General features: G+C 36.8%; 1 protein-coding gene across 1 annotated transcript in view; it reads left to right on the top strand.

Annotated features, from left to right (window-relative positions):
- The window catches only part of sntg1 (syntrophin, gamma 1), a 139,034-nt gene that overhangs the window by 99,844 nt on the left and 14,616 nt on the right, over window positions 1-24,574 (top strand). Inside the window, exons 10-16 of the mRNA XM_064347057.1 lie at window positions 2,436-2,538; window positions 4,737-4,819; window positions 4,952-5,082; window positions 8,095-8,224; window positions 9,323-9,361; window positions 13,336-13,452; window positions 23,045-23,116. Of these exons, the coding sequence (XP_064203127.1) occupies window positions 2,436-2,538; window positions 4,737-4,819; window positions 4,952-5,082; window positions 8,095-8,224; window positions 9,323-9,361; window positions 13,336-13,452; window positions 23,045-23,116 (675 nt within the window). The remainder of the gene's footprint in view (window positions 1-2,435; window positions 2,539-4,736; window positions 4,820-4,951; window positions 5,083-8,094; window positions 8,225-9,322; window positions 9,362-13,335; window positions 13,453-23,044; window positions 23,117-24,574) is intronic.

The raw sequence follows: 24,574 nt of genomic DNA, 5'->3' as shown, positions 1-24,574 counted from the left end.
AAAACCTATTAAACACCCGTATCACCCATGTGAAAAAGTAAATATTTTAGTTCAAACAATTGACAAAGTTTAATAATTAGATTGGATCCAATAGAGATGCTGTGGCAGGACCTGAACAAGCAGTTCATGCTCAAAAAACGACCAATTTGTTTGAATTAGAGCAGTTCTCCAAAGAAGAGTGGGATAAAATTCCTCCTCAGCGATGTGAAAGACTGATGTCAAATTATAGGAAAAGTTTTGTTGCAGTTACTGCTGCTAAAGGTGGTGCAACAAGTTACTATGTTTAAGGGAGTGGTTACTTTTGGGTGTTTTATAACTTTTAAAAAATTAAATTAATGAAATGAAATAATCTTTTTTTTTTAAATGTGTTTACTCAGGTTCCCTCTGTAAAATAGTTTTGTCTGAAGATCTTAAACCATTCAGTGTGACAAATATGAAATAATAGAGTACACCAGGATGAGGGCAAATATGTTTTCATAGCACTGTAAACTCTTTCAGAATGTCTGCTCCTTGTTCAGAATTACCCTATTTTGCTAAAGGTTATGCTGTTAGACTGGCTCTTGGCAGTAGGATTTCTAAAGATATCTAATATGCACTTATTAAATGGATCAAAGGTCCAATTAAATGTCAGAGAGGGTAATACATTCTGGATTTTCATAGTGAAGTTACTCTGATCTTTTTATATTATTTGTTATTCATTAGATAGATTATCAACACTGAGTTACTGATGTGTAAATATAAATATTGACTAAACCAAGAAGCCCCTCAATATTCTTATCAATAATACCTTTCATAGTCCATTGTGCATTCAATACTTGTCTGGACTACTGCACCATCACCACTGCACCAGTTTCGCCTGATGTAATTCAAAACATGGTGTGAACTGCTGCTATTGATGAATGTGCAGCGTCATGGATCCTGTCCAGCATTCACATGAAATAATAAAAAGCAAGTGCTTGCAAGAAGCTGCAGTTTCAGTGAGATAATGGAGTAAATGTTTTTTTTCCCTGCAAAGCTTTCGGCTGGGGTCAGTTGAGGGGTTATTGCCATCTTTGTAGCAGAGAATGGTGGCATTACTTTGCATACAGAAGGATTCCTGAGCTGAAAAGTCCTCAAGACTATAGCTTTCTCAGCAGCCATTACATTCCAAGTGGAGGGTCAAGGCTGTATCAGTAAATCAAAGAGGCAAATTGGTGTTAAATTGACTCGTAATTAATGCTTGTTAATAATCACATCAGTTTGTCAGGAAACAATGACATTTGCTTTGCATTCCCCTCATTGTGTGAAGCACTGTATTTCTCATCCTCCTTTAAAAGTAAGTCTTCCAAGGCACTCATATATCTTACACTTTGCTGACAGCCTAACTCTGAAATGTACGAAACATTACCATGAATACTTTGCGGAAGCAAAATGTTAATAAGCTTGGTATAAATATCCCAGCTGGGTCCTAGTTTATGTATTATACTGAGAAATCAGATTCAGTCATAATCTATTCATCCTTAATGCCTATCATAGCAGGGCAGCACATCTCCTGGTGGAGAAATAAATTTAGAAAGAAGTTGATATAATTAAATTAGAAATGTGTCGGGCAGTGATGGATCATGTAGACTTTTAGCACTTTAGAGCAATATATCAGGGTACCATTTCTTTTATAGCTCTCATGCTGGGCAGTGTGATTTATCCATTACAATTAAGACGGAGCTATGCATTACTCCACTAATAATGTTCCCTTGTTTTTGTTGCTATTGTCATTTTGTGGCATCTATGTGGCCCATTAGGGTGTTATTTCAGCATTCTCAAATGTTTCCTGAATCCAGTGAGTGGGTATAAAATGCTGATGAATGTGCTTTGGTGAAGGTGTCTAGGGTCGGTAAATCAGTTAAATATTATTAATCAGTTTCCAAAGAGATTGCTCCCTCACACCCTGACGGTGGTTAAAGGTGTCCATATCCATATTCTGATTCTGAAACTGTGAGGTTGTGTTATAGGGTAAATCTGTGGTACAAATTAAATTCCAATCTCTGGCACCAATAAAGTATGTTGCTGTTGTTGCACACGAAGCAGGGGTAGAGGAAGTAAAGTCAATATGCCTTCACTTAGCGAGTGAGTGGCTCTCATAGTTGTGGGAGCCACACGTTAGAGGGCGGAAATGTGAAAACTGGAGAATGAGTTTTCATGATCCCCATAACAGGGAGAGGGAAGGGGAGATACAATGGGCTGTAGTTCACTGATTTGTTAAATTCAGTAAGTCACTACCACCATGTGCTAGCTTGACACATGCTACCATATGCTGTCACTGCTGGTTTCGTAAAAACTCAGTCTTATCACTTGTTGCAGCCATTGGGCATGGCTCTTTGTTTTTGTCACTTGTTGCAGCCATCTCTGTCTTTGTCTACATAATATTCATAGAGGTTCCCCCTACATCTGTGTTCCAGGTGCAAGTATTGAGAAACGCCGGAGAGGAAGTGACACTTACAGTCTCCTTCTTGAAAAAGACGCCAGCCTTTCTGAAATTGCCTCTTTGTGAAGACTGCACATGTATGTTGTTGCATGTCTGCCATGAAATTCCAAAATTGTTTGTAACAGCCTTGCTATCTGTAGCTAAGTGTAATAGCTTAGTGCATACTTTTTTGTCTTTTAAACAGCATTCATGTTTATTTTAGGTACCTCTGATGCTTAACAACACTTAACACAAAACACTTTTTCTTACTAAGCATTAAGGACAAAAACCACAGTTGGTGGACATGAATAAGTCCATACATAGACCCGTATATCGTGCCTCAAAATTAAGCTACAGCTGTCACCACAAATGAATATGTTTCCACGGTTGTTTTCCAAAATTGATTGAAGAATCTTTCTTGTATTGCAGTACTCTGTACAACAAACTCATTGCGTATGTGCATAAAATCAATTATAATTCAGAAACTTATAATTAGACCATTATCTTAATCATGGTGTGGCACGGTGGTGCAGTGAGTACAGCTGTTGGTGTTTGAGTCCCGGCCGAGGGCTTTTCTGAGTCTGCACATTCTCCCTGTGTTCACGTGGGTTTCCTCCGAGTACTCCGGTTTCCTCCCACAGTTCAAATATGCATGCAGGTTAGATTAATTGAAGAGTCTAAATTGTCCTTGAGCTATGAATGTGTGAATGAATGGTGTGTGTGTCTGCTGAGATAGGCTTCCCCCACCCCCCTGCAACCCTTACCAGGAGTAAGCAGTTTAGAAAACAGATGGATCTTAATAATGTCACTGCTGTACATACTGACTGAGCCACATCCTCAGCTCAGTAATGAAGGCATAGCTTTCATTTGATAATAATGATTTTCGAGCTGCAGGATAGCTCGTCCTCCTAAAACACTGGGTTCTAGCATATGCCTCATGGCCTGGTATCAAATCCTGACCTTGCAAATGGCAACTTTGCTTCTGCATAATGGTATACAATTGTCCACGGTTCATTCAGGGTGATGGGACTGTAAGTATACCCTCGACGCAGCGGAAGTATCTGAGTGGTGAAGGAATGCATACAGTCTTACCTGGTTCTACTGGGATGGGATTAATTAAATGTTAACTCAGTAATCTGACTCCAAAAAATGTTTTTACATTTCCTCTGTGCTAACATGCCTCTGGCTTATGTAGCCTACAAGGATGCAGTTGTGTATCTTGGGATGGCTCTAGTGTATACAGTAGGCCAGTGACTACAGGATACAGATATCCTGAGTTCTATGTGTCCGTTAGGGCTTTAAAACTACAGGAACATCAATCAGCCGGCTTGCGTTATGAATGTAACATTACTTGCATTACCTACTGTTAACTTTTGAATGGTGTTCCAAGATCTTTATTCAGTGCCCACTGTACCACACCATCAATACGACCAAGATGTTCCCTGTGACATCAGCTTTCCAACAGCACCAAGCATGATTTTACTGTGTATGGAAAACCTTAGGTTTACATAATGCTATTTCTAATCAGTAAATGATGGCAGCAGTGCCGTATTGGGGCAATAACACTATAACTGGCTGACTCTTTGTCAGCACTGTAAACACAGTCTGTTCTCCTTTGGAGGTCTGATAAGGGGCACACTTCTGTAAACCACCCTACAGGACCATCCTCATCTCATGGCACACTGATGACTTCTCTGAACACTTTGGCATTTGTAGTTCACCAGTCCAGCTGTACATAAAGTGTAATCCTCCAAAGCCCAGACTGCACAGCACAGGTGGTGGACTGCCTACAGGCCGCATGAGCTTTGGAGAAGACCAGCAGAGATGCGACAGGCTAATAAATGTAACTGAAAGTGCAAAAATGGGATAAAAAAATAATTTAGGGCTATAAATTATTATTGCACGTATGCATAAAAGGTAAAAAGAATAGTAGAATGCATTATTGATTTCCGTGTTAAATCATTCTTGTTTGTACAGTAGTATGCTCAATGATTTTCAGAAGAGTGAGGAAAATACAGCATTTATCCATATGTTCACATATGCTTCACACAGAGATATCCCTTATTTTTAGCTGAACCCCATGGGTTAGAATGTGATTCACACTTTCACACAACTGATATAACCCATGCCAAGGCAAATTCAGCACAAAGTACACACACACACACACACACACACACACGCACATACACACACACACACAGATTTTTAATGCGAAGGGGACATTATTTTGTGGATTGTGAAGTGCTGTTAAATTTGAAGATGTGTACGCCATTATGAATGTTGCCATTTCCATCAGGTGTACCGAGTGACCAGAGTAGTGGAACGTCATCACCTCTGTGTGATAGCGGCTTGCACTTGAACTATCATCCCAATAATACGGTAACATCATTGAATCCAGTGTTTTAAAACATTTAGTCAACTCAGTGCCAAGTATATTTTTGCTATTTGCGTGTATGCTATGTGTATGTTTGCATAGTTGTCCATTTCTGACATCATTCAAAATTCTTTCAGGATACACTATCTTGCTCGTCCTGGCCCACGTCTCCAGGGTTACGATGGGAGAAGAGATGGGTTGACCTGCGCCTTATTCCCCTGCTCCATTCGCGTCTCTCGCAGTATGTCCCAGGCTCAGATGTCTGCAGGTGAGCAACCACAGTTTTCTGTCAGAACCTCCCAGGGGACAGGGGCACTGTCAGAGTAGTGTGACTCCCCCAGGATGTGCAAGGCATTCAGCACAGCAATACCTTGTATCCTGAATGATGTCATGCTGCAGTGTTATATAAAATGCAAAGGATTTCACCTAGAGACTGAACCCTATTAGGCACACCTCATTTATAAAACATTTTTATGCAGATTGCTTTTGTAAGCTTAAGCTTGATGTACAATACTAGAACTTCATGTAAAAATGTCTCTCTTTTTTATGCATGTTTTAGACTGGTGCAAACATCTCCATGTGGCTGTGCAGCTGTACTGTAGGCAAGGGCGTAATTTACAAGGAGATGCAACACCCCTATATTACAAAACAGGCCGAAGAACCTCACCACCCTCAATAATATTGCATAATGATGAGAAAAATATTTTCATATAATGAATATGGGGATTTCATTATGTGATTGGCATATACTGCTATGGCTTGGTGTTTGTCACAGAAGTCACAGGTGCCACGGATTCTGTGATTTTCACATTTTGCAAGGGTTTTACCAAGATGGCCAAAAACCTCTCCAAATGTCACATTTTGGATAATGTTTTGAACACATTATCTACACCACAAAAACAAATTTTATTTACTCAAAATCATATAATTTGAACAAATAAAGGGAGGAGAATCAATTCCAACACGTTTTAAGTGTGAGTATCTTACAAGAATTAGCATTATGTTCAATTCTGAAATATGTGCGTTAGCTGGCAGGAATTATAACTGAAAACTAATATTAGTTTGGGTTGAATGCCCTTTGCTGTTGCTAATGTTACTGCTGTGAATGTCACCCACGTATTGCCAGAGAATTTGTCCATTAGAAGCTTTGTAAAAGAGAGAGAGGTGGTCTGTACCTACTGTAGCTTGTACCTACCGACTGCTTGCAACTGCAAGTGCGTCGTTCACATTCCAAACATGTTAACCAATGGGAAATTGTCCAATGTGAAATTGTTAACATCTTGTAACATTAGACCCTATAGTCAACTGCCTAGGGCCCGGGCATGGTTAAGGGGCCCTTGTGTGGTGTTTTTTTTATTTATAATTTTTTTATTTATTATTTTGGGGCCCATTTTCAAGATCTCACCTTGGGTGTCACTTACTCACATACCAGCTCTGCAGACAAGTATCCAATTGTACCTAACATTGTTGGTCCTAACATCACCTATCAATAACAAAAAGTAGTATCATCCTGCAATGACACTTCCACTGCTCGTTTCCAATATAGATGATTCAGGATTTACTGAACAATGCTTTATCTGCATGTAACCAACATGGGTGGAAAAAATATTATTATTATCTCACCCCCATGTGGCATTGATAAGCTTGAGTCATCTGTGTTGTAAATTCATTGCTTTTTGGGAGACTGCAGTAGTCAGTAATCTAGTGTTTATTGTGAACACTTATCTCCTGGCCAACGCACACACCAAAAATGAATATACAAAATCAACAAACATAGCCATGCCCTTGTATTTGCCAAACATAAAGTGGATATAGATGTATTATGTATGATATATTAAGATGTATTAAAATTGTTGGATTGCGTTGATTGCTAACCCCTGTCCCAGTACCCTAATATTCCTGCTTCAACAGGGTAATATTTTCACAAACTAACTTTTACTGAAGAGTGACAAAGAACATGTTCAAGAGAAAAGTTATGATTTTTGCATCACAGCTGAAAGGGAGTAGAGAATAACAAACTTTTAAGTACCTGTGAATTTAACTTTTCTTTCTGCACAAGATAATGTATGCATATCTCATAAGCCTTGCCACTCAGCTTGTCAGCATTAATTTATATGATGGTTAAACTGCTCGAAGAATGTTATATAAGAACATAAACCCAAGGAAAGATTTAGTTAGGCTTATATTCAATCAACATTTGACTTGCATGCAAAGCAACAGTTTTTTTTTTCTTTTTTCTTCACAAACACAGTTTGTTCAGTTGTCCAGAGGAAAAAGGTTTTATTTTTATGTCTATGACAAAGTGTTGATGGAATCCAATCATTTTCCAAAACTGTAAATGTATTTCCATAACCGTAAACACCAAAAATCTAAAAATAACCAATCTGAACAAAAATGTCATTCTGTTGAGGCAATCTTTTATCTCAGGATGTGATGTTACCAACTCACTATGTCATGATCACTGATAATAACCAAATTTGTTGTCAACATCACAAGATAAAATTAGATAAATGGGATAAGGAGGTCTCCTGATGCCTTGAACTGACTGCTTGTGAATAATGGCTGAAAACATGATCAATCTGCATATCCATTTTGTTCAAGGTTAAACCAGGCAGAAATTGAACTGTATTTCCATGTCAGTAATATATGGTTTCCACCCTGACGTTTGTCAACTTAAAAACAGGTAAAACTGAATCGTGTCAGGCACAAACACTGTAATGGGTTATGTTGTGAATTTCATCATAAAGCAAAAAAAAGATAGCTTGGGAGATATGGATTAGCTGTACTTAGCCTAACTAAAGTATGAAAGACCTGTCTCGACCCAGTGGATAGACAAGCGAGGAGAGGAATGTCTCACTGCCTTAATCCATCCTGAAAAAAAAATTAGTTATGTTATGATCATGACATATCAAGCTAGCAGTGTCATAATTCTGTCATAAAAAAAGTTTTATGATTGCCTCAATGGAATTTCTGTACAAAGCAGGTATAGAAATAGAATAAGTTATGATGACAATTTATTTTCTAATAGAACCTGCTTGCTCTCTGTGGAAAACAATAGCAAACATTTGATGAATAAGTGATGAACTATTATCTGATTTGTTGACACTAGTTATATGCTTTAGTTGACCAGGTGATTTATCTTAGATTTCTTTGGAAAAAAAAAAACTGATGTAATGATTCTAGTAAAGCAACCGCATAGGAATTAATAGATTTCCCATGTATTGTATGGTAGTCTTGATTGTGATGTCTTCCATCCGTATTAATTCTGACATGTATTCAGGCAAAATGCATTTCAAGTGATTGCCGTGGATGGGGTTTGCAGTGGGGTAATCCAGTGCCCTACTGCTGAAGACTGCTTAGACTGGCTTCAAGCTATAGCAACTAATATATCTGCTCTCACAAAGCACAATGTGAGTACCTAACACTATGCGCCTCTTTTGACGCCTCCAGTGAGTAATGCATTCAGCTCATATACTATTCATAAATGTTTATCCCTTTTAAATAAAAACAATGGGCAGAGCAGATTAACGGTGCCAGCAATGTCTTGGTGGGCTTTCACCATGATTGGTTTTATGCTTCTAGGGTTATATCTCTGAAATCCATTGCTAATCAGCTGCAATGCTGTATTCACTGTTAGGGGGTGTTGCATTTTAATGGGCTGGTTTGCCTAACAGCTGTGAATATGAGGAATGGCCATTGTATGTATATTGTATGCTTTAAATATGAGGGTATAGCAATACTTTAGTATGGGGGGCCTTATAAATGATCCTATCAAAACATGCAAAGTTGGTTGCACTATTTTTTCTCTTCTGACTTCCCTAATGCCCAAGTACCCAAACCCTCACAACTCTGTAACTTTTTCAGTTTTTGCCAGCACATATTCCTAATATAGTGGATATCCTGCATATAAATAGAATTATCATTCAGTAAGAAGGTGTGTTAAAATGTTCTTGTAAATTATTTTGAAGCACCCATAGAAAAAAATCCCTATGTTGAACTTTGATGCAGATCATAATCAAGAGTGTTGTCCCGTGTTTACTCAAAGACTTGCTTATTATTATTATTATTATTTTTTTTTTTTGTGAAACAATCTAACTGAAGAACAGTTTCCAGGCTTATAGCCAGGAATCTATTAGAGTAAGCTAAATATCCTTGCATTATTAACCATTTAAATTACCGTGAGGATGCTGGACTGATTAGCTGGCTTCATATGGTGATGCATAAGTCAACTGAAAGTGTGTGGTGAACATTATTATTGTTGTTGTTGTTATTATTATTATTATTATTATTATAGTGGCTATTGATGTAGATTACTGGAAAGGGGCAATTAGATAACTGACTGACAACAAGGCCCAACTTACTGAGGGTTGACTGAATTTCAGGTGAGAAAACTGCCCTAGATTAACTACTGTCCGTAATTATTGTAAATTGAATAATAATAATTAGTACTGCCGTGACATTTTAGTGTGTTGAGTGTATTAACTAAGAAAATGTATTTTTTATTGCAGGTGAAGAAGATCAATAGAAATTTTCCAGTAAATCAGCAGGTAAGCAAACAAATTTATAGCAGGCTTATGAACAGAAAATAATGTTCTTGATTGTGTGTGGGATGTGTGCATGTACATAATCTAATCCAAAAATCCAAAAACATGTTATGTAGCAACATTAGAAAAGAAAAATGAACGGAGGCTTGATGGGGGCTTATTATTTTAGCAATTTCTGAGCTCACCAGGGCTCTGTTTCTTCTTAATGATGTTCCAAACAGTCGGATTTGGGTAGCCTAAGGTTTGGCCTATGTCTCTGGCCATTTTTGTCTTATTTCTCAGATTCACAATGGCTTCCTTGACTTTCACTGACACAACTCTGGTCCTCATGTTGGGAAATGCTAATAACAGACTCCAAAGGAAATCAGAAGGATAGAATCAAAACTAGATACTAAAAGCTCTCTTATACCTGCACTAAGGAAGCAACACATCTGGCCTAATCAGAAACACCTGTAAAGCCATTTGTCCCAAACATTATGGCATCCTGAAATTGGGGAACTATATAAAAAGTGCTGTAGTTTCTGCATGATGAAACCAAAATAATATAAAAATATAATACAGTATGGTATGAAAATACCCTTAAAAATAAAAGATGAGAATGTGCGCTTAATATATATATATATATATATATATATATATATATATATATATATATATGAACAAACACTGCTGCAACTTTATTTTCTTAACGTTTTGGTGAAAAATATAAAGTGTGTCACATTACTTGAAGGCCTTTTGAGGATAACACACCTACATTTACATAAATATGACCATAAATATCTCTTGAATGAAAATCCCCTGATTTAATAACCGCTCAATTATTATCCACACAATTAACATCACAGCCGTCTCCAGCCGTCCCCATGTGTCTAAAAAACACTTGCAATTAAGTAGAGGTGCATTAGGTTTTTTTAGACTGAATTTCTTATTGCATAATGTCTCCAGTGAATGCTGATCTGGAATTTTCTGAATGTAACATGATTATTATATTAGTCTTTGGGTTTTCTGGATTCATGCTATAAAAGTCCTTCTCCCAAACTGTTTTCTTCAACCTAGCAGATGCAGGACTGAAAATGCTGTAAACATCAACCTGCTTTTTCAGGTTACTCCGGTTGCTCAGTTTTTCTCAAGAATTTGAAGGAAATTGTCTTATTTAGCAAAAGTAGGATATATTTTTTGAGGATAAACTTTTGTAGTGTTTAGGGCAGTATAACGTATCAGAGCATGAAGACAGATACCCGCATATAACAGCAAATAACTGCATATAACATTGAAATAAACATCACTACAATAAACACCTGTATGGATGTACTGTGTTTAATGACAACTAGGTCTTGATCATTTCATTCATATTAAGTTTATAGCTATGTAAAAAATCTACATTTATATGAATATATAGATGTTTGGCCAGATTCAGTCAAAAGTAGTTTGAATGAAATTAAATCAAACCCTCCAGATGAATCTTTCTTTGTATCTCAGTAAAGACTACATTATTAATTAGTTTTAATTGAATGATTGACACCATAAATTGCAATGAGGTCATTTAACAAAAGTCAGAACTGACCATATCATGTTAAACCCCATTATTTGGGTAGACAATTTCTAACAGGCAAAAAAGTTAGGGAATTAAGTTAATATGTCTGTGTCCATTAAAAAACAGTTTAATGTTTAATTCGACCACAGTTAAATGCACAAAGACAAGCAAGCATTTGGATCATGCCAGAACCTATTGTGCATCTCCCTATGGAGCTTCTGACCACAGTCAGCAATGGCATGGTCTGATTCAATACCAGACTAAGGGGCCTGTCCATTAGAACAATGCCTTAACAGTATGAGCCACCCAGCAACCCCCTTACCCCTAATAACATTTTAATGGTAAATTATACTGTTGACTGATAAAATATATTTTCTGCTGAAGAACTTGTATAACTTGTATTAGGTGTGTATCTATAAATACAAATGAAAAAAATTCTCAATACAATATATCTCAAATATTAAAGGTAAAAGTGGATAATAACTAATTCATATTTTTATTTACTCCTGAAATGGTGCATAAGTCTGGTATGATTATATGCCTTTGCTCACTAACTTATTTTATATGTGTTTATTAATGGTATTTAAACAGCGAGCAGGCAAACAGGTACTCCAGGCCCGGCACCACAATTTTAAGGCCGCATATCCTGTTTATTATATTTTTCAGTTTTAATCACTCTTTTAGAGTTTACTGAAAGGGCGACTGGGTTTAATTTAAGTGCATATGCCCTTTCTCTGACTAAAATTTTAAACAATCCCATGGACTCAGTGGAGTTGTTCCAGAAATAAGTTTGAAATTTGAAGACTTTGTTAAATATTGAAAAAAATAAGGCAAAATAGATTTCCATGAAAGTACAACTTTCAATTAAAAATATTTTGAAATATTATTTAGTCCCTTTAAAATATTTATTTTGTTCAATATTTCCCCCATGTCTAGTGTCCAAATAAATGTTAGAATTTATTATCTGCTTATTGCCCCCTTAAAGTTTATTCTATACAGAAATGAAATATTCATGTGGTCTGTTTTGATTTCCATATGTGCAGAGTGTATATTTTGTAAGGTCAGCTTACCTAGATTAATTCAGTCTCCTTTTATGAAGCCAGACCAATAAAGAACACTTCCTTCCTCCATTCCCGTATTGATTTGCCTGCATTGCATTCTAACGTGAAGCCAGCATTCAGATTGGCCGGCTGGGCCCAGCCACTTTCACCATATGGTTTGGCTCGGGTGCTCTCCTGTGATCAATGTTCTTTAAAATGCAGTTGCAAATCATGCCTGAATAGTGTCAATTAATCAAAAAGGGCAGCAGCTGCTCGTGTTCTGCTAATGGACTGTTGCGCCTCATTTTGTCTGGTAGTAACTGTGATTTACAGATTTTGACAACTGCAATGTTAAAGCAATGGCATGGTTTCAGCAAGCACTGTGTGTCTTATATATACACTTCCTTTATATATGCGTTACAAATATATAAAGTAAGAGCATATATAAATAATGCATATATAAAGGAAGTGTATATATAATTGGACTAATTTCTCCCAGGATTACATTTTGTATTTGGTGTGAAATTCATAAATGGTAATTGGTAAAAGGATAGTAATGAGTGCATATGGCCATTCTTCTTTTCTTGATATATTAATGATCTGCTTGCCTGTGCATTCCCTATGAGTTACTGAGAGGAGTTCTTTGTGTAGCAGCTGAGAACATGTCAACATCAGTGTTCAAGCACCACAAAGTTACTCGATTTAAAACTGTAAATACAGGTCATTCTCTATATTATGCCTAATACCTGGTAATAAAGAAAATATTTGAAAGAAAAAAGAGAGACTAAAACAAATTCTCCAAAGCCCAGAGTGATTTTGTAAGTATTCATTAATTAATTGTACAAATGATTTTTTTTTAAAAATATTAATTTACTGATAGTTGTCTTTTACTTTATATTGCCATCAAAAAGAACAGACATGCAGAATGCTTCTTCTACAGGCTGAAATATATCAAAGTCAACCTGACATGTTCTTTGTCTGAAGGGAAGTCTTTTATGTGATTCATCTTTGACAAAGATCCATCCAAACTGTATGTGCTGTAGATCTCACTTTGTTATTCTTCCAACTTCCTTTGAAATTATTTTGAACTATCACCTCTTTATGATGAAGAAATTGCATGAAAGAAGCAATTCCCCAAGATGATGGAAGTCATATACATTAAAAACCTAGGTACAACAACAACAAAAAAAAACACAACCATTATGTATGCAATGCATCCACAAGTGCTCATCATAACAACCCAATGTCATAGGAAGTGACTTCTTGTCATGAGTGTTAGCTTCAGTGGTTTTGTCATTTGTCAAAATGGCTTGGGAAGAAATGTAATCAAGATGCAGTCAACCTGACTTCATGAGATTCCAGCCCCCTCCTCCTTCAGTGGATGGTGTCTGTGTCTTTGATAGATCATCTACATGGGTTGGGTAGATGAGAAGGAACAGGACTCCGTACAGGACCGAATGTATACACCAAAGTTCCTTGCCTTGAGAGGGTCTTCACTCTTCAAATTCTCTGCACCTCCTGTAAGTTTTTCCTTTGTCGTTCAGTACATTCAGTGCATTAGATACATCTATTTTCCACGTACACTGGCTTAAAAACGTTATTAAAAATGTATAAAACCCTGTATAGTTTAATTTGCGAGGTTTAAAATCATGTTGAAACTGATTTGACGTATTTCTATTGATACTGACTCCTTACTGTAGCAAATAAAAGATTATTGTCCTCTATAAATGCTGAGGTTACTGTATTTACGAAAGAAAATACAAAGAAAGCACAAAATCATGAAATTGCCTGGTCCGAAAGGCTAGAAAAAATTACCTAAAAATGTTTTAAATTGAAAGGCATCAAAATACAGGGGTAAGTGAAGGGTCTGCACTTCTGTCCTGCAAGCTCCTTCTGTAGCAAGAAGTTGTTGTAACATCAATAAAGTGGAACAGCAAGGCCTTGTATCACTTCACCTTCTTTCACGTGATGCTGTAGTACTTCAGCAGGGCATTCGCTATGTCCACATCTCCCATGACCTCATTGTATTCCTTATTGAAACTGTAACTGGAACACAACAGGCGGCCCAATTCCCCTCAGCATTGTACACCTTTCTTACGGCGGTGTCCTCCTGGAACGCCATGTGGAATCTTGACCTCCCCCTTGTGCTCTTGTCACATAGGCCATCCATTTATTAAGTAGTTAAGACTCTTTGTAGTCTTATCTGCAACTATACCCCCAATGCAGCCCATTATAAGTGAAATACACAGGTACTTCAAAATTACTTATAATGTTTGGTGCTTTAGAACCATTATCTCATTTTAAACCTAGTTTAAAACTATGTAGGTGGTAATATCTCATTACATGCTCTGATTTGTCCACTGTAACCATCCAGTTATTATGTTTTATGCTACTGTATTGAGTAGATGAAGTAGAAGAGGACCTGAAACACTAAGAGGAACATTGACATATTTTCAATGGTGAACATGAAAGATCATTTAAAAGTGATAATTTTTGTTTGCTTTCCACGGAATTCAATCGGACAATTAATTAAAATGAAATGGGATTAAATTTTGCTTTGATATAGTTCTCTTAATTCATCAAATCAAAGTGTTTGTACACAAATATACAAGCCATTAGGAATAAAACAGTGACAAGATGCTATACAAATCCCTTGCTAAATGCACCAGCATTGTCACTAATCAGAATCTTTCAGCAAGACAGTAATCCCAAACAAACCTCAAAATCATTCAAAATAAATTACCACAAAATTATTGTTTTGCAATGGCCAACTCAGTCTTTAGACTTGAACTGGATAGAAATGTGTGGTTTGAATTGAAGAGGCCAGTCCAACGGCATGGACTGAAGGACCTGAAGAATCTTTAAAGATCTGTATGAGAAAATGGTGAAAGACCCCCCCCCAACACACACATACAATATGTTCATAAATCTCGTAAAACACAATAGATGAGTACAGACGTGTGACAATCTTTTTGGAAACAAAATATATTATGTGCTATATTATATAATATGTTTTTTTTTTCTCTCAGCAATAATATAAAAAAATATATGATTACATATTATGATAGATAGCTATAGACAGATACTGTAATTGATTCAATTTAATTAAAAGTTATAATTAAGATACTATATATAATTTTTACACTTTTTGGGCGTATAATCTAGCGTATTACCTATTTTGTAAATTTTTTTAGAGCCTTCTTCGCTTATCATTATCAATGGTGTGAATGATTTCGGAAAGCACTACATGGAAGATCACGAATAAATGAAGTATAATATGTGCATTCAATAAAATATTAAACATTTAATGCACTTGAGTGTTATACTGCAATATTTCAAACTACTGCAGCCACTTATGGCGAATTACTTACATATTGCCCTTGAAAACTATGTTTCCTACACTGTAGCTTTAATGTATGACATGTAAAAACTAGAACATTAGAACTGTTTCTAGCTGATGTTGTTCTTGTAGATTGTTTCTACACAAAGAACAACAGCAACACATTTCTTGTTCTTGGCTGGGTTAGCTTAGCAGGTTTTTTAAATGTGTGCACATGTTCCATAGGGAAATGTCAAGAAAACGCTGGGAAATAGGCATGCCAGTATGGATTTTGTCCTGACATTTGCTCAAACATTGTTCCATGCCCTGAAAATGTCAGTGGAATCTTTTAGACTGACACTGCCTGCATGTTACTGCAGAATGTACTTCTCTGCCTATTACAAAAATTACCAATGCAAATATTTGGAAAACAGAATTTAGTTGTCTTAGGGATTTATTTTTCTCATCTTTTGTGAATGCTCCTCTTCTGATGAAATGTTATGACCACTAACCTTTTTACTGTTGTGGATGAAATATACAGACAGTCCATTTGCATTACCTATTAATAAACAGTTTTGTCTCATTGTAGGCCTGACATTAATATTACAGGAACATCATCTGCATAATATTCATGCAATTCATGAAATGCATTTCTTGGTGAGATAATTGTTATGATACTAATCGAGAAGAAAGCATTTAATTGAATTTAGCAACTAATCAATTTTATTTAATATTTTTTTAAGATCATGTAACCAGTATTTTCTCATTGGATTGACATGAATGCAAGGCAGTGGTCCACGTGGTCACTCCTGTTTTACTCTTGAGCACTGATGTCTATTATTAACTAAATACAATGTTCCTGTTCTTCAGACCAAGTGCTGTTGGAGCACCAGATATCTTGCTGATGCGCACAGCACAAGCATAGATGGTCTGCCTCAAAACGGTAATCCCAGGACAGCCTTGTGGAGTGAAAAATTAATTGGCCCAATATGCATTTCAATGCTTTGGAAAGCAGTTAAAACCTCAGGACTGGCTTCTCGTTTTTAGAATAAAGCATAATAATAATAGGTCTACATAGGCTTATGTCATTATACAGTTAATAACAACTGAAGAAAAAATGGCAGGTATCAGCATATTCAGAGTGTGGGTGGTTCTGGGGCCTGTTCCACACTACAGTCTGTGAGTTTCCTATGGTGAGAGATACACCAGAACATGACAAAACCGTCTCGGATAATGATCTCATATTCCTTTACAGAAAGTGAAGGTATGCTCTCCCATGCATGAAATAAAGCAAAACAGGGCTAATTCCAGCTTTGCAATAATTTCCTATTTTTCTTGTGTTGCGTTCAATTTAGCATTTAATATGAAGTTTAAAAACAATACTCAAACTAAAGCCAGCATTAACTTACAGGAACATACAGTACCATGAAAAAATATTTGCCCCCTTCCTGATTTCCTCTATTGCTTATTTGTCACAATAAATGATTTCAGATCTTTAGACAAAATGTAATAGACACAGGGGAACAAAGTACATTTATAAATTATTTAATTAATTAATTTATTTATTTAATGAAGAAAGTTATCAAACATCCATATCCATAATGAAGTAATAATTGAAAATAAATGTTTTGTTTTTGCTTAGGTTCCGCTTTGTCTGATATTACATTTTGTCTAAAGATCTGAAACTATTCTGTATGGCAAAAATGCAATAATAAAGGAAATCAGGAAGCGGTCAAATACTTTTTCACAGCACGGGATCTCCCCATCTACTCATATCAGTTAGAAAAAAGCAGCCAGTACCCATGATGAGTAATCATTGTGGCAACTAGTTGGTAAACAACTATAAGAAAGTAGAATGATGTGTTAGAGATGTGGTAGTCAGGAACCGAGATGCTCTTAAGAAATTGAGTATTTTGTAGGGGGACCAAGGGAGGATTGTGTAAAAAGGCTCCTCAGACATAAATTAGTTCCTTCAGCTGGGCTTAACCTTGTAATCCTCCAGGTTACAACTTTGACTGACTGTTTTAGAGAGGTCTGCGGTCTATTGGAGGTAAAACAAAGTGTTGGTATCATTGGCTAAAGCCCCGGGGTTGCTGCACTTGCCTCTGTGTGATGAAAGACTGATCCAGTGAGCCAGCCTTAGAACTTCCCAAAGTACAGGAGCAGTGTAGGCCATTTTTTCTAAAGGGAAACTTTTAATGGTGAAATGCGGTTAAAAAAATATTTCTAGTTCTAAAGAGAGTGACACGCGCATCCGTACTGTGGTTCCGGGAAAATGGTCTATAACATCAAAATCTTAAAAAAGGGGCTCCTAACAGAAATATGCCCCAGTGCTTTTAATGCAAGCAGTCTTTCTACTGGAATGGTCTTTGTCAGGTGCATTTTACAAATACATTTCTCCCTTTAATTTATTGTGTACTGATGTAACAAACTTGAAGGACGTAAAGATGACTTTCCCCACCTAGACTGGCTGCTGTTGGTCAAATATCTTCTCTGAGCCATGCTGCAGAGACTCCCTGATCTTTAAATGACATTGATGGCTCATCCTGTTGGCTCATCACATCGTTGGATAGTGTGAACCAATGTTGCTCACGTGCATAAAACAGATTAAGCTCTATTTTCTCTTCATAAAGTGCATACGGTATGTTTGTTTTATTTTAAAAGAGGGAGCATGGGGATTTTCCAAACCACCAAGGAACTGTCTATTCCTGTTGGATCAGTACTGTTTGTGTGTATAGTAAGGCTATTGGAGGCCACGCACTGAAAAAGTAACAATACTGCTAAAAAATGTTAGTATTCAAAGGAGGACAATGTATACAAAGCCACTCCATAAATGGCATAAAACAGGAAGTAACAATGACAGCTCAGAAGAGGTGCAGGTAGTAAGAAGTGCAAGTATGATTTGATGTGAGATTTCCTAGCAAAGTGAAAAAGCAAAATTAGTCTTCGGTGTGTGATTAAACTCTGTTGCTGTAATTTATTATGCATGCACCAGACTGTGTATGCAACCATGACTCCTCAAAGGTATGTCTTGGTAGAGCTAATGGCTTATGAGTTATGAAAAAAATCATAGTGAATATGAAATACATTTGTGGAACCTGCAGTCTGTAATAATACCTTGACTTTGATAAATATCTCTTCCGTTATTGTACGTTGCCCTGTACTGTTATTAGTTTTCATTATTCCATCATTCTCCTCATTCCTTTGTCAAGCAGGAACTTGTATCTTGTGATGCAGATGTTGTTTAGTAGCTGGGCATGATAATGTAATCAGGACATACCAGCCAGGGGTGTACTGAAAAAATATGCACCTCTGGGGATATATCAAAATAATATAGTCAACCATCAAATTTTGTACCCTCTGAAATGCAAGTGTGGTGTTGTCTCACAACTCCTGTGTGAAGAATGGTTATGCAGACTATCAAAGAAAAAGAAATTTAACATGAACACTACTTATTTCCTGTATGGTTAATTGATGAATGATTTATGCCACTATTCATAGAGGCTACCTTCTTATTTTGTCTGGTTTTGGCAGGTTTAATGGGGAATGCACAATATTGCTGCATGGTGGTCAATTTGGCTGTGGTCACGCTAAATTTCACTTTTATAAAGCAACACACAGATAATTGTCCATGCCAGGGAGGACCTTAGAGGAACATGGTCCCCTGTTAACTCCATAACATCACATTGGCTAAGGGCCTAGGACCAATTCTCAATAGCTTAAAGAACATTGTTGTTGAAAATACAAGGGGAGTGAAAAAAGCCAATGGAATTTAATGGGGAAAAATAATAGTTGGGACCTTATGTCAAGATTCTGAAACTGATAGTAAGTGAAGACTGCAATAGTTACTCCCGAGAGAATCCTCGACAGCACTACTGCTAGAAACACATGAACCAGGAGAGATGTTTTTAAAAGTTCAGGAAAAAATGTTAAATATTTTTTTCAGAAGAAAAGGGTGTGCAGGCTAACATATTGCAGTTAAAAGTGAATTTGAAATCATGTTTAAGAACATGACTGGAAACCAGGGATTTCTCATTGTGAAATAGATCTATAGTTCCATAAATTACATTTTTAATCCAAGGAATTTCACCTGTATTATTGCTTGTTTTCTTTGTTATAATGCATTGTCTGACTACCCTTCTATAGCATTCTATATGCAATCAGCAGTGATAAATTAGGCAAACCTTCAACGAAGTGCTCCATATAAAGTCTTAACTCACATAAGTCTGAGGAGAAAAAGGCACGAATGAGCAGCATAATCTCGATGGGGAAATTGAAGTCACTTCATCTATTTTGGGGGGTCTCATAAATGTCCTCAATAAACTTTTCCTGCCTTCTGGATCTCCTTATTCTGTCCCTCTTATCTTATGAGCCCATGTCAACATTCATCTTCTGATCACTAATTTTTAAGCCAATGTTCTTCTCTTTTAATTTCCCCTCTCCATCCCAGGTGACTGAACATTAGATAAGTCCTTTATCCCCCTGTGAGCTGCTAACCTCCTTTCTTCCTTATCACACCTTCTGTGTCACTCCAACGGCATCCCGTGCCACCAAGGGACCATGTCACCTGTCAGCTCACTGCCCTCTGTTTCATCCTCTGGCCTCAGGTTTTCCCTCTGTGGAATCCCCCCTCAGCCTAGTCTAATTTAGATATTTGAAAGCTATCTGTACCTGTGTGCATACTGAAATAGTGCGTAGCATATCAAATAATCTATTCAAACAATCCTTCATGCTGGTGAAGAGTAAGTCTGAATCCTGGGCCACGTAGGTAGTGTGTGCAGCTAAAACACTGGCTCTCAAGTGATGTGGGAACCTGTCAGAATATGCCATTACCCCATAATGCAAAAGTAATGACTTCACATTTTAAGATATAAAGTCATATTTAATTTGTAAAGTACATGCCCTATAACAGGGATCATCAGCTCTGGCCCTCAAATCCAAATCCAGCCCTGGTTTTCTTTTCTCCCGGGTAATTAGTGCTACTGATTGGCCAGACTGTCTTCACACCTGACTCCCAGGCAAAGGGAGGGTGGAAAACCAGCAGTTCTTGGCCCTCGAGGACCGTGAGTTGCTGATCCCTGCTCTAAAACATGTTTTTTTTGAGAACTCTACTTAAAACTGTTTAGTAATGGTATACCTGGTATATACACTGTGTATTCACTAGGCACATCCATTTTTTTTAGCATTTAACATATTCATTGATGTATGTTGAGTTACCAGCTCACATATCCAAGTAAGTAAAACCCAGCATTATGGTGGTATTTGAAATTAATTTGTAAAATATAGTAATGTCAATTAGATAATATACTTTCAAGACAATATGAATTATTTATTATTTATGCAGGTTTAAAGCTGCTTAGCAATTTAATTTACAGGATCATTGGAGTAATACCCCAGTGAGTGAAAGTCAGTATCTAGAGGTCTGCAGGGGTAGAGATCTAGATTGAGAGACATTTTGACATAAAAACGCTATGTTAACCCCGATACAAGTTTTACTCGGATATAGCCTGGCTATGTCCTAGTCAGCTAGAAAACGTTCACTTTTCAACCAAATATAGCTGGGAATTCACCTGAATACCCAGATGGCATTTCACTGACTTTTCACCACTAAATTGTTCACTGCAATAGCACAGTAGGTTATAGAAACAATATTTACATTTTTACACATTTGTTGATATTTTTCAGATTGTGTTTGTTTCTCAGTTTTGTAAAATTGCTGTTTACTAGCATTTTACAATAATAAATTACCATTCCTGGTAAGACAAAATATACATTAATTTCAGAAAAGGCACCATTCAAACCATATTGTTGGTTAAATGCATTTCCATCCATTGCCATCTCATTCAGTTGGAAGACTGAAGGTTATTCTAGCTCTGAATGTGTCCAGCATAGCAGCCAAGGGCATTTTTAAGTGGTATTGCTTTCTACAGCATGTACTACAAATAACAAGATGAGTTTTAGGGGACCACATGTTGTCTTTTACAATCTCAAATCAAAAAGAGTCAAATCAACAATACACACTGTGTAATGGAAAACAGCAAATACAGACTTCATGTGAATAGGTGTCTTATTTTGCTGAGTTTTCTGTCTCATTTAAACAATTCCACAGTCTCTGGTTTTCTCCCCACATCCAAAGGGTATACATTTTGGCTTTGCAATTTTCCACCGGTGGTATTTCTTGAAAGAATTCTCCGTCTCACTCTTTTTTGCACTGTTTAATTTCAAGTTGCAATTAAAATACAAAATGTAGAAAAATGGTTGAATTGATTTTCTCTTTGTTATTGAGATATTGCTCTTGATTTTTTCTGTAGCAGTTAATTGGAGGGTAGAAATAACTGAACACCCGTAGTGTGTCGTAAAGATCTGTGATATTCAAGGCAGATTGTTTTAGTTGAATTTTCTTTTCACCGTAGAACAAGGTGAATCCAATGTGTCTTGAATCTCTAAAAATAATTTGTAATGGTGGCTTTAACCCATAAAAAGGAAATTCAAAGTCAATCAATGTACACAGGACAAATTACAAAAGCTTTAAGGGGAAACAAATAGACAAAACAACATGTCTAGAGTCCCAGAATACACAACAACTGGGGAAATATTACACACTGTTTTTCAGAATTTTAGAAACTGTTTTGTCACTGGGGAACTGAGAGCCAGATCCTGGCTCGATACAAGTGCACTTGAATTTATGGGGGTATTATGTATGCATGCTTGGTGTGGAGGCTCACTGAAAAATAGGTGGCTCCCATTCAGGGCCGGTTTTAGCCTGCTATATTAGGGTGGGCTGGTAGAAATAATAGGTGGGCAACTTGGGCGCAGTCACGTCACTAGGGTTGGTGTCACCCAGTGCAGGAGGGGGGATGCTGTCGACCAGGGGGGCTGGCAGGTGTGGGCACGAGGAATTGCGTGTTATGCATTCCAATGACAAAGCACTTCTCGTCACATTAATACCGCTAATTTAATCAACCGGCAGTACACTGCATCAGAGAAACTAGCTGTTTCAACCCGTCAGATGCTAGAAATGGTACTGGTATTTTCTGTGCTATTTTTCCATTGGCAGATAAACAAAAAATTATTATTTTTATTTTTTTTCTTAACTTTTGATTGGGTGAGCAAGACGCACATTTGGGTGGGCTGAGCCCACCCCTGCCCATAGCCACCGCCGGCTGTGGTCCCAGTAATATCCACTGCCAACTGAAGGATGATATAGGGTGAGCATAATGTCAGCAAATTAAGACTGTTTGCTGTTGTTCAATTTAGGAATGAAAGCTGATGAATATCTAGAGCTTTCCAGAAGTGATTATTTCCTCTTTAATTAAGCAGATAATGTCCATGGAGACCTAGTTATACTTTTTTAAAAAATCATAATTAAAATATTCTTTCATGCTATTTAAACTTGAAGTCTTTGTTCTCTTGATATAACTCCTTATTTCCCAAACCTGTGAAATTTTATTTTCAACATTTTCTTAAAAGAGAGCAGAACAGTCAACACTTTCATAATTTTTGCTTTATTTAGACAGGTAGAGAGCAGAGAAAGTATAAACATTGAATATAGAAGGGACCACAGCTGAGAAATTGCCTTGGTGGGGGGACTGAACTTGAATTTGGCTTGAGAGTTGACCACCCTACAGACTGCTGCACACGTCTTGCCCAACACAATCTTTTATTCACATGTGCATAACTGTTTAATATATTTCCAAGTATATTGCTAAGAATAATATTTTTTGACTCATTGAAAACAATTCTAATTAACTTATCACAAAATTAAGTAAAGCTATTCTGGTGAACTGTTTCAGGTAACAACATGGGACTGGACCAGGGCAGAAAAAAGCTACACTGTGTATGAAATCATGTGCAAAATTTTAAAGGTAAGGCCACACTGTTCATATATCATGTGTTTGTCCATGTAGATACATTTATTTGAGTGTTTGTGTATGCTTGTTTTAAGGACTATATGCCAAGACTACTGAAATATTTCAGCCCCTTTCAGACCAGAATACTTTATCACTGACAGCATGAATAAGCAGTTAGTATACAGTGCATGTGGTTATAAGATGAATCCCCATAAGGGTAAGATTTATTTTTTTTATTTTTTGTTGGTAATGGATAATACAGTCTTATTGTCTCCCAAAGGCAGCAATTATTTTGTAATGCAGTGTGTCGAGTGTAGGACTGTAGGAGGAACTGAAATGTTTGAGTTCACTAACATTTTTATCTAACTTCAGTCATAGATGGATAAAATTCCAGAAATCCCACTGTCTGTCTGCAAAACAGTTTTCTTCATTAGAAAACAAACTTTTATTACCCCCAGGTGCCCAGGGGATAGCAGGACACAAGAGTTTATTTAAAAAGACGGGTTTTGTTTTTAAAATAAACAATAGCAAAGAGCTTGACCCAAATAAAAACTGTTTTATATTTCTCCCACTCATTCAGAACAAATCAGTTTTATACATTTTGATCCTGTATTTTCATTTATTATTTTTATGACTTGTGACATTTTTTTAATGCAGTGTTTTCACAACTTCCCAGTAAAATTTAACAGATTAGCGTATCATCCACATATTATTAAGCAATGACACTTACACAGAGGAAAATGTCTAGTGGTAATTCAACTCGAACAGAGTACATATCAGTCCAGCTGGGACCATATGCACTCTGTAAGAGTTGATTTATACTTACTTGTGTATACTTACATACATGGTTTATACCAAGTATTGTTGGGATTGGAATTCCAGGACCACTGAGCTTAGGTCACGGAGGATGGACAGTTGGCACCAGCATTACCCAGAGATGGAAGTGTTTGCAGAGGGCTTTCAGAGGGGTGATCACGTCAAAATCATGCAGACACTGCTGGTCAATCAGATGCCTACAAGTCCTTTTGTTAAGCCGCATGTGAATTGTCATCCTCTTATTTGTGCAAAATGAGAACTGAGGTGTGATAAGACACAGCTGCTGACATCACATACTTCAGAGGAGAGCACATGCTTGTATGCAGTCTACTGAATCGATAGTGAGGGCTACAGAAACGAGCACTGATAAGTATAATTGGGATTTTAAAAATTTGAAAAAAAGGTGGAAAGAACGTAAAGAATTTAGCTGTGGACTTCTCTGTAATTAAACGGGTAGGTGTCAGCTAAAATAAAGTAAAACCAGTAAAATATAGCGCCAGGTCTGGTAATCCAGATGGATAATCAGCCTCTTTGTCCATGTGGCAAGTCCAAATCATATTTGTTTGGTTTCAGTAGCATTCAGTAGCATTTCAAAATGTTTCTTGTTCCTTCCTGTAACGTTTGTTGCGTATTAAAGTGTTTCAACATAGAGAGAAC

This window comes from Anguilla rostrata, chromosome 8, assembly GCF_018555375.3.
Source record: "Anguilla rostrata isolate EN2019 chromosome 8, ASM1855537v3, whole genome shotgun sequence".
Classification (NCBI taxonomy): Eukaryota; Metazoa; Chordata; class Actinopteri; order Anguilliformes; family Anguillidae; genus Anguilla; species Anguilla rostrata.
Note: the sequence above shows the minus strand (reverse complement) of the source record. Positions and strands in the feature narration are given on the sequence as shown.